Source organism: Falco biarmicus, chromosome 8 (assembly GCF_023638135.1).
Source record: "Falco biarmicus isolate bFalBia1 chromosome 8, bFalBia1.pri, whole genome shotgun sequence".
Taxonomy (NCBI): domain Eukaryota; kingdom Metazoa; phylum Chordata; class Aves; order Falconiformes; family Falconidae; genus Falco; species Falco biarmicus.
In genome coordinates this window covers 54,075,559-54,086,125 of record NC_079295.1, presented here as the reverse complement: position 1 = coordinate 54,086,125, position 10,567 = coordinate 54,075,559, and the positions used below count along the sequence as shown (strand labels likewise).

General features: G+C 63.4%; 2 protein-coding genes across 2 annotated transcripts; one reads left to right on the top strand and one right to left on the bottom strand.

The window, feature by feature from the left end:
* The first annotated feature begins 1,507 nt into the window (after positions 1 to 1,507).
* PCYOX1L (prenylcysteine oxidase 1 like) lies at positions 1,508 to 4,762 on the top strand. The gene is made up of 6 exons (XM_056350403.1): positions 1,508 to 1,658; positions 1,913 to 2,119; positions 2,621 to 2,795; positions 2,885 to 3,096; positions 3,198 to 3,338; positions 3,938 to 4,762. Exons 1-6 carry the CDS (start codon positions 1,568 to 1,570, stop codon positions 4,594 to 4,596), a joined length of 1,485 nt encoding a protein of 494 aa, XP_056206378.1. The 5' UTR covers positions 1,508 to 1,567; the 3' UTR covers positions 4,597 to 4,762.
* Positions 4,763 to 5,166: 404 nt separating this feature from the next.
* IL17B (interleukin 17B) lies at positions 5,167 to 7,652 on the bottom strand. Its single transcript, XM_056349184.1, has 3 exons — positions 7,632 to 7,652; positions 6,365 to 6,648; positions 5,167 to 6,206 (listed from the first exon to the last, which is right to left on the bottom strand). Exons 1-3 carry the CDS (start codon positions 7,650 to 7,652, stop codon positions 5,882 to 5,884), a joined length of 630 nt encoding a protein of 209 aa, XP_056205159.1. The 3' UTR covers positions 5,167 to 5,881.
* Between the last annotated feature and the right edge of the window lie 2,915 nt (positions 7,653 to 10,567).

The window sequence follows — 10,567 nt, the reverse complement described above, 5'->3', positions numbered from 1 at the left end:
AAACCTTCGCAAAAGACCATTTACAAATGGCCTTTATGGGGTGAAATCTGTGCTAAAGCCAAGTCCCCTTGTGATCACAGAGGTTGTCCCATTACAGGGGCTCTCCCTCGTTCTGCCTAAAATGTGCAGGCATGGCTCTGCGTTCACTGTGATGGCACCACTGACCAGACTAGTCCGGGAAATATTGCTGCCTGCTGCTGTGTCTGTTAATTTCTGGCTCTGCTGCGACAGTGAGAGTTGGGAGTTCTCAAACCACAGCCACCGCCATCTGCAGAAAAGCATTGGAGTTTGTGAGCAAGGGGAAGAGCGCGGTATTGCAGAACGCCTGCAAGCAGGGCATGGTCTGCCGTGAGAGGGGAGGCGATCAGGAGCGGTACTGACCCGGACTCCTAGGAGCCTCGCTGTGTGTACAGCCAGATTTCTTGCCGCCCACAGCCATAGTGAAATCAGGCCGGTTAAGTAAGAGCTTGTTAAAACCCAAGGCATGCTGCAAAGATATTTGTGTGCTGTGTTTTAAGCTGCTTTGGGAATGTTGTCTCCCCATCTTTGTGGATTGATACTGCACACTGTGAGGACGTGGGTGAGCTGAGCAACGGTACTTTTTGTCTGTGCCCTCCCAAAATGTTCATACCTGAGTTTCTGGGTTGTGCATGCTCCCCGGTGCAGGAACTGAAGTGGCTCCTCACTGGGGGAAAGGAGGAGGCCTGTGCTTCTGTTTCTCCTGAGACAAAGTTCAGATGACGGGTTCTCAAACTAAATTTTGTCACTTGGTACAGAGCCAGCCCTGGGCTACAGCAGGCTCTAGGTCTGTAATTACATGCCCTAGCTCTTCTAGAGCTTTTTGCTCAGTCTTTGCTATCCTTTGTAATCTGAGTAGCAGCAGGCTCCCAGGTGGGATCCCCATAGCACAAGCTGCTTGCTGCCGGGGCACCTTGTTTTGCCCAGGGCAGAAAGTACAAGCAGAAGCTTGAAATGCCCTTGCTGACGCATAAGCCGAGCAGGATGCAGCCTGCTCCCCTCAGCCGGGTCCTGAGCACCACGTACAGACAAAGCACATGGAAAAGGTGCTCTGGCAGCAGCCTGCGGCAGGAGGCGGGGGGGGGTGGGTGCTGGGTTTGGGCCCTCGGTTCGCCATCCAGCTGCTCCCCAGTGGGGTGTTGCCGGGTGTCCTGGTGGGCGAGGGGCCCAGGGCACTGAGGGTGGCCGCCCTGGCTGCGCCCGGGGCTGTCCGTGTGCCGCACCCAGCGCTTTTGGACGTGGAGGGTCTCCTCTGGCCCTCGGCGTCGTTCCCTGAGGATGAGTGCCGGCAGATGAGCCATGACACCCAGGCTGCTGTGTCCCCGGCCGGCCTGGCGCTGCCCGGCGGCGGAGCAGGGCTGCGAGCATCCCCCGGCGCTGCGGGAGCGGAGCCCGCGGGCCCGTTCCGGGGGGAGGCCGGGGCAGGCCGGGCTCCGCCGGCCGGGAGCGGGGCGGGGCGGCAGCGGCGGGCGCGGGGGCCGGGCCTGCGGTGGGGGCCGGGCCGGGGCGGGCGCTGCCGGGACCCGCTCTCCGCGCCGCCGCCCGCGCCATGGCCCCGCCGTCCGCCGCGCTGCTCCTGCCGGCCCTGGCCGCCCTCCTGGCCGCGCCCGCCGCCGCCCGCGCCCCGCCGCGCAGCATCGGTAGGACCGGGGGGAAGGGGGGCGTGCGGGAGAGGGGGCGCCCGTGCCGGGTGCCGGCAGCGCCCGGCCCTCTGCCCGCCTGCCTCCGGGGGTGGGAGCGGGGAGCTCGGCACCCCTCCGCGGAGGAGCAGGGCGTGCTGCGCTGCAGCCGGGCGACCCGGGAGGGCGGGGGGGGGTGGGGGGGGGGCAGCGCGGCCCCCTGCGCTCTCGGGACACGCTGCTGACCCGGCGCCCCTCGCCCCTCGCCGCCGCAGCCGTGGTGGGCGCCGGGCTGGGTGGCTCGGCCGTCGCTTACTTCCTGCAGCAGCACTTCGGGCCGCAGGTGCAGCTGGACGTGTACGAGGCGGCGGGCGTGGGTGGGCGGCTGGCCACCGTCACCGTCAACAAGCAGCAGTACGAGAGCAGGGGAGCCTCCATCCATGCCCTCAGCCTCCACATGCAGGACTTCGTCAAGATCCTGGGTGAGTGTGGGCACCACAGCACGTGCATGGCCCCCCTCCCTCAGCTGGGGGGCTGGGGTGCCCCCGGGCTGTGCCCTAGCCACGGCGGGGGGGGGGGGGGGGGGGGAGCTGCTTCCAGTCTGCCTCGGCACCCCTGGCATGCGGAGACCCCCTTGCTGTGTCCCTGTGCCCCCAGCCCTGTTGTGCCCTAGAAGAAAAAGGGACGGGGTGGTCCAGCAGAGTGCCAGGGCATGGGGTCCCGGTGGAGTTGGCGTGGGCTTTGTTCACAGACTCCAACCAGTTTGTCCCAGTAGGCAGCAGCAACTCCATGGGGTGCCCCAACATGTAGGATCTGGCAGGGGTCCCAGTGCCCTGGAGTCCCACGCTCCCTGATGCTCCTCCAAGAGCATCTTTGCCCGCATCCCCGCTGCGGCAGTGTTGGTGCTGGCCTGCGCCAGCAGCTGGCCAGCCCCAGGGAGGTGTGTGAGCCCGGTGGGGCTGGGGCCCCCCTGCTGCCCGCAGGCCTCAAGCACCGGCGCGAGGTGGCGGGGAAGAGTGCCATATTCAGCGGGGAGCACTTTGTCCTGGAGGAGACCGACTGGTACCTGCTCAACCTCTTCCGGCTCTGGTGGCACTATGGCATCAGTTTCCTGCGCCTGCAGATGTGGGTGGAGGAGGTGATGGAGAAGTTCATGAGGTAGGAGAGCCCACAGGGCTGGGGGGACACGGAGGGTCTTCCCTGGCATCGTGGCATCACCACGTGCCCTGTGCTCCTGTCTGTTCCAGGATCTACAAGTACCAGGCACATGGCTACGCCTTCTCCAGCCTGGAGGAGCTGCTGCGCTCCCTGGGAGGTGATGCCTTTGTCAACATGACACAGCGTTCAGTGGCCGAGTCCTTGTTGGAGGTGGGTGTCACACAGCGCTTCGTGGACGACGTCATCGCGGCCGTCCTGCGCTCCAGCTACGGGCAGTCGGTGCTGGTGCCTGCCTTTGCAGGTGAAACTGCGGACCCCTTCTCTTCCTCCTCCTCATGTGACTCTCCTTAGCATCCCCTCTGTGGGCAGACTATTGAGCCATCCTCCTCCTCCTCTCCCCAGGAGCCATGTCGCTGGCAGGCGCCCAGGGCAGCACCTGGGAGGTGGAAGGAGGCAACAAGCTGGTGTGTTCAGGTCTGCTGAAGCTGACCAAAGCCAACGTCATCCCAGCCAGGGTGACAGGCATCTCTCTGCATAGCTCAGGTGAGTCTGGGCACGGAGTCTGCCCTGGGTGCCACTGGCCGGGGCGTGGGTCTGAGTACACCAAGGTGGGAGGTTGGTGGTGGCAGCATGGCACTGCTGGGGCAGAGGGGCAGTGTTGGCAGGCTGGAGAGCATCCTGGTCATGGTAAAGCATTTGGGTGAGGGCCCAGGGGTCTGTCCAGCTCCTCCTCTTGTCTGATCTGGTACAGGCCTGCAGTACAGACCTCAGCACTGAGGTTCCCCTCTCTCCCTTCTGAGGTCCCTCAGGTCTCTTCTATGGCACCCTCCTTGTTGCAGGCTGGCTCCGCCATCCAGTACAGCAGAAGGTCTGGATAGTTGAGGTCTGGGGTGGGCTGTGCTGCCCCATTCCTCCTTGCCCCACTAGCCTGGGCTTCTCTCGAAACTTTCTCCCACCGGCTTGATAAAATATTTCCACTGCCCTAAAGCATCGGTGACTCATACATAATGATCAGATGCTATGGTCCAGCACTGGTGTGTACTGGAAAACCAGGGGATGGAGGCCATGCTAGAAAAAAGGGGGCCAGGGCAATACCACTTGGGGCTTAGGGCCACTCCTAACTGTCCACCATCTTTTTTCAGAGGGGAGAGCCCTGTACCAGGTACACTATGAGGGCACTGAAGGCCAGGGCTCAGCTTTCTACGACATGGTGGTTGTGACAACTCCCCTGCACCCCAGCAGGACCAACTTCACCTTTGAGAACTTCGAGCCACCCATCCCCGACTTCCCTGGAGCCTTCCAGCCTTCCGTCACCTCTGTGGTGCACGGCTACCTCAACTCCTCCTACTTTGGCTTCCCTGACCCCAAGCTCTTCCCCTTTGCCAGCATCCTCACCACTGACACCCCTGAGCTCTTCTTCAACGCCATGGACAACATCTGTCCTGTCAACATCTCTGCAGCTTTCCGTCGCAAGCAGCCCCAGGAGGCTGCGGTGTGGCGTGTCCTCTCCCAGCAGCCGCTGGATAAGCAGCAGCTGAAGACCCTCTTCAGGTCCTACTACTCAGTGCAGGTGACAGAGTGGCAAACGTATCCCCGCTATGATGCTGCCAAGTCCCTCCCACCCATCGTGCTCCACGAAAACCTTTTCTACCTCAGCGGCGTGGAGTGGGTGGCTAGCTCCATGGAGATGATAGCGGTGGCGGCCAAAAACGTGGCCCTGCTGGCTTACAACCGCTGGCATCAGGAGCTGGAGAAAATTGACCAGAAGGACTTGATGCACAAGGTGAAGACCGAGCTGTGACACCCAGGGGAGGCGGTGGGCCAGGAGCTTCTGTGTGTAGTAGCTTGGGGAGTATTTATTGCCTTGGGGACACCAGGGTGTTTGGGGCTGGGGAAGAAGAGACAGGCTGTGTCCTGGATTACTTGAGTGTGTGCTGCTTTCAGGAATATAATCCCTGCCCAGTGTTGCTGTGTGTCTGAGCCACGTGCCTCAGTTTCCCTGTTCCCCTTCCCCGGGCTCTACTGGAAAGGAGCCTGTGCCTTCTCCTGTGAAAAAGGGTCACTGTGCATCTGTCTTTGGGAGGGACCTCGGGGGGCTTTCAGGAACGAGACTGGCTGGCGTTAGTAGCAGTGGTTTCCCCCCAGCGAGCTGCCTGGCTCCTGCCGCAGCCTCTCCTGCCTTCCTGGCTTTGCCCCTGGGAAACTCGGTGGTAGGGCTGGCCCCAGCTGGGGCAGGAGGTCCCATGGCCTCTCCCGTGCCGTGCGTTCATGGAGCCTAGTCCTGCTCGCTGGCCCAGCACCCCAGGGATGGGTGTGCGGGGTGGGCTCTTGCAGGTCCTGGCTTGCAGGAGTAGTGCCTGTTGCCAGGTGCTCTCTGTTTCCAGGGGTGTCTGGAGCTCCCTGAGCCTGGGACTTGGCTGTGTTTTGGGGGGCAGAAGAGACTTGCTGGGAGAAGGCTGGGCAGCACCCACCCCGGGGCAACCAGGGCCGGAGGGGCAGCATGATGAGCCAAGGCAGGGGGCGGCTCAGACGGCGGCCAGCAATGCACTTTATTGAAGACCTCAGAAGTTGCCCAAACCACCACTTGGCCCATTCACTGGGCTGCCTGACCTGCTGCAGAGGATCTTGTAGGTAGGCTGGGGAGGACTGGGAAGGACCAGGGGCTCCCAGGGCTGTTGCACCGATGAAGTGAACATGGACAAATGGGGACTTCGGGGAGGGAGGAGGCTTGATCCTGCCCAGCCTGACTCTCTCCCCCAGCCCACCCTGCTGAGCTCCTCCCTGGAGGTGAGGGGGCTCGGGGTGGTGCCTCACTGCGAGGCCAGCTATGGCACCACGTAGCTGGGTGACTTGCAGGGGCTGCCCCCACACTGGGTGTCTCCGGAGTGGCTGCTTGGGCTGAAGCTGTGGATAGGAGTCTGCAGGAGCATTTTCGGGGAGCTCTTGGGGGTGGCCATCATCTTGTTAGGGGCTCTTCTCACCCTGATGCTCCAGGTGGCCCTCTCCCAGGGGGCTGGGCAAGCTCAGGAAGCAAGAGCAAGCTGGTTAGATGCCTGTGAGCAGCTGCAGGGGTTAGCCTTGCAGCCTTAGAAGATGCAGGTGCAGCCCACAGCAATGGTCTCCATGACCATCTGGTACTTCTTGGGACAATTCTTCTTCCCGGAGGGCTTGTGCCCCGCTTCACCTGGCGCCTGGCAGAGCAGCCGGCGGACAGGTAACCGGCTGTAGATGGGAATGCTGGCCATGGTGCGGTCCTCCTGCATCGTGAAGGGGTTGATGCAGCCAGTGCAGAGGCATCGGGCTTCAGGGATATCTGCTGGGATCCGTGTTGCATCATGGTTTATGCTGGAGGAGAGAGAAGGTAAGACAAGGCTGGAGAGACAGCGAGATGGGGAGCAGTGGGCGGCTGAGGATGGGCAGGGCAATGCCTTTGCAGAGTGAAATGGGGTACTGCATTGCATTGCACTCCCAAGTAGCCTCTGCAGCCCCATGATGCTGGAACCGCGGCCACCATGGTGCTTGCTGGCACAGAGCCACCATGCACGTCCCCAAGGTCCCTGCCCCAAACTCACCTGTAGGTCCAGGGGGACAAGCTCCTCCGGTTGGACCTCCAAAGCCTCAAGTTGACCTGGCACTTGGTGTCACCTGGCTCAGAACTGTTCCTCAGCTGGCGTACCATGTCCTGGATGCTGCGCTCATAGTCTGCCATGGTGGTATAGGGGTCGTCTGGGGCCCAAGCGAGGGCAGGGGTGGCCGTGGGGGGCCGTGCCAGGCCCCTTCTCCTGCCCTTTGCTGCCTTGCTTTGGTCCTTTGCTTCAGGGACCAGGACGATGGTGAAGATGCAGAGGAGAAGCTGAGGAGGAAGGAGAATGGTACATGACTATCTGGCCCACAGGGCTGGCGTCAAGGGGAGCTCTCCCACCTCCCGTGGGTCACCAGGTGACAACAGGACAGCATTGACTTTGAGATGGCACATGCAACACCCAAAGGGCAACACTGGCCTGCAAGCGAGACCCGTGGGAGCACAAGGGCAGTTAGCGGGGATGGTGGGCACATGGTTGTGGTGAGCCCCTAGCCCAAGCCCTAGCTGATGTGTGTGGCTGCAAAGCCCCTTCCCCTGGTCGCAGCTGGCAATTTGCGTTGCCCAAAGCGCCCCTGCCCATGCTGCTGGGGCCATGCCCGGTCCCTTCCCTACCCACCCCCAGGCACAGTGTGCTGGGAGGGATGGGCACACCCTCAGCTCAGGCTGTACCTGGGCAGCCTCTGGTTTAAAAGGCGCTTTAGAGATGAGACAGTCAAGAATGGGATCTTTATCCGAACCCTCCTCTCCCTCCCTCTGTGCTCCAAGGACGGTAAGAGAGAAAAGATGCTTTTTCCTTTCCTTTTCCCTCTGGCCCCGCAGGGCTGAGCTCGCATGTGCTGACACCCGGCAGGCTGCCCAGCAGTGAACAAAGTTGCTTTCTGTAGTGCTGTTCCCTGCTATTTGTGTCCCTGCAGCCGGCCGCAGGCAGCCCCGCACCCTGCCCGCCATCCCACAGCCCTGCCTGCCATCCCGCAGCCCTTCCCATGGTGTGCCGTGCCCAGCGGCAGGGACTGCTCGGCCAGGGCTGTTTTCCCCCTCCGGTGCCGGACTCTCCGATCCGACTGTCGTGGCTTTGCTCTCCGAGGCTGTTGCATCCTCACTGTGCCAGGCATGGGAGCGATGGGCCTGGCAGGACACAACATGCATCTCCACAGCAAACAAACCCAGGTAGCCACCCGTAAACAAGCATGCAAATAATTATATTAAAGAAAGAAAATGAGGAGCGAGCCCTGAGCCGCCGTGCAGTCACCTACCAGGTTTGGAGCCCGCTCCATCTCCACAGAGCAGCTGCCGGCTGCCGTCCTGCAGTGTGGCTGGCACCAACGAGCCAGGGAGCTAAAAAGGGAAAGCCCCAGCCCCGGCTCCACTCGGCCGGAGGTGTGTCCGGTCCCCGAGGTGCCAGGGAGCCTCGGCGCTGGCAGGGCAGGGGGCCAGCGTGGTCTGGGACTCGGCCACCCGCCGCCTCCCCGGGCACTGGCTCCACCTGTGGCTCTGGCAGTGGCTGTGGTGGGTTTCCCCCTGGACTGGGCAGCCCAGAGGGGCTTGCTGGGCAATAGCCTTCCTGGGGAGGGGGTTTGGGCTCTGGTGGTGCCACCAGCATGGTCACAGCCCTGCCTGGGTCAGGAAGGATATGGCTGCTGGGCTGGGGGAGCAGGGGCGTGCAGAACGACTAGGGGTGGGCTGTGTCGGGCACTGCCAGCAAGGTGTGCGGGTAGCCTGGGGCTGTCCTGCTGTCCCTGTGGGGACAGCTGAGAACCTGCCGTCATCTGTGTGCCACCACTAGCTCTGCTGTCCCCAGGAGCCACCAGACCCTTCTGCCCAGCGGTGAGTCGATGGCACCCATCACTTCCTGCACTCCTGGTCTGTCTGTCCACAAACCCTGCCCCTCCTGCTGTCCTTAACCTGTCCCCAACCCCTGGCAGTGGGGACACACCAGCTCTGCTCACAGCTGGCCTAGGGGCTGAGCCCCAGAGCTGCAGGGTTGCGGGGGTTACTGGTGGGGTGCTGCCCCCAGCCATGCCCTGCTGCTTCCCAGCGGTGCGGGAAACTGAGGCACGGGGGTGCCGGCTGTGATGCCCCGTCCCGGGGGCCGGGGAGAAGGGGCCTCTCCCGGGAGGGGGCTGGGCGTGGGCCGGGGCCGCAGCAGCCCGGCAGTGCAGCTCCCCCAGCCCTGGGCTGTCCCTGTCCCCGTGGCCAGGCAGCCGCTGTGCCACACGATGGTGCTGTCCTCCACTCAACCGCACCGCCAGCGCTCCGTCCTTCCCCTCTCCACCCCCCCTCCGCAAACCTCCCTCCCGGCATCCTTCCATCCCTCCCAGCATCCCCCCATCCCTCCTCCCCTCCATCCATCCCTCCCGGCATCCCCCCTGTCCCTCCTCCCCTCCATCCATCCCTCCCGGCATCCCCCCTGTCCCTCCTCCCCTCCATCCATCCCTCCCGGCATCCCCCCTGTCCCTCCTCCCCCCCATCCATCCCTCCCGGCATCCCCCCTGTCCCTCCTCCCCTCCATCCATCCCTCCCGGCATCCCCCCTGTCCCTCCTCCCCCCCATCCATCCCTCCCGGCATCCCCCCTGTCCCTCCTCCCCCCCATCCATCCCTCCCGGCATCCCCCCTGTCCCTCCTCCCCCCCATCCATCCCTCCCGGCATCCCCCCTGTCCCTCCTCCCCCCCATCCATCCCTCCCGGCATCCCCCCTGTCCCTCCTCCCCCCCATCCATCCCTCCCGGCATCCCCCCTGTCCCTCCTCCCCCCCATCCATCCCCCCATCCCTCCTCCCCCGCCCCAGCCACCCGCGGAGCGTGGGTGCCCGGTGCCGCTCCCCCCGGGCACCACGGTCTGCCCTGCTCCTTTCGAGGGGCCCTTTACGTCGTTGGGGGCTGCTGCTCCCCGAGGCCAGGCAGATCTGGGGGGCTGCTCCACCTCTTTGGTGTTTTCTGCCTCCCCCTCCCCTCCCCGATCCCTCCCCAGCTTTTGTGGCAGCACTCGATGCTGAGCTCCCCTCTGCCTCTCTGTACGTCCCCAGCAGCTGAAGGCCCTTGTACTTTGTAGGGAGGTGGGAAATTTCTACCTCCTTTTCCCAGTCCACGAACTGGGCCTCTAGAAAACCCCGCAAACGGGGTAAAATTCACTGTGCCCCCAGCCGACACAGCCCCTTGCCTCCTCCCAGCCCCCCAGCCCAGGATGCAGCAGGGAGCACAGCCTGGCTGCTCCCACCCGCGGGGGAGCCCCAGCCCACACTAACAGCCTAGGGCAGCCCCAGCACAGCATTTCGGGGCTTTTGCCATCCCCTGGGGTGAGGTCTGATGCCACGCACAAGAGCACAGCATGTCCCTTTTGTTGTCACCTCGGGGGCTTGGCAGAAGGGACCTGGCTATAGCAGGGGCGCTGCAGCCACCTGCTTTTGCTGCACTGGGCATTGCGGCAGCACTTGGCCCTCTACCACCAGCCTTTTCTGGGGTGCCGAGACAGCCCCTGCCTGCACCCCAGTGATTTCACCCCCTGCTCCGTGATGCCCCAGGAAGGGCCGGTGAGCAGGCCCGGGGCACCCAGTGGGTGCTGGCAGCCTGTGTGCGCCGTGGCCGCCTGCGTTGTGTCAGCGCTCGGCAATGCTGTTTACACATGAGAGAGGCTCAGAGGCATCTGCGCCGGCAGCCAATTACCCAGTTTTGATCTTTTTTGGTGAAAAGGAAACCAGGGCTTTTCAGACATGGCCAAATTTGATAAGCTGGGGGAGGCAGGGGCGGGCAGCTTTTCCCCACCGGCTTCGCATGTGGGAAGGGACCAGTGTGCGCAGGCGGCTGGGTCACAGCCAGCCCCTGCCTCCCGGCTGGGACAGGGCACTAGTGGGCTCCGTGTGCCTGTGCTGGCTGTGGTGTGGCCCTGGTGGGAGTGGGGTGTGCTGGGGTCAGCCCTGTGGGGGAGGCGAGGGAGCGGGTGGCCGGGAAAGGCTGGGAACCCCCACCATCGTCCCCTGGCAGTGGGTTACCTGGAGAGGAGCGGGGATGTGCTTTCAGGTTTTGTTGTACATGTTCATCCTTGCTACCTCCCCACCACATTGCCCCACTGCCACGGGAAAACTGGGTGGAAGCAGAGCCTGGAGAGTGGGAACAGGCCCCCAGACAGGGCAGGAGGGGCTGTGAAGATAGGTTCTACCTGTCCTGAGTAAAGCTGGGCATGTATTTCCCAGGG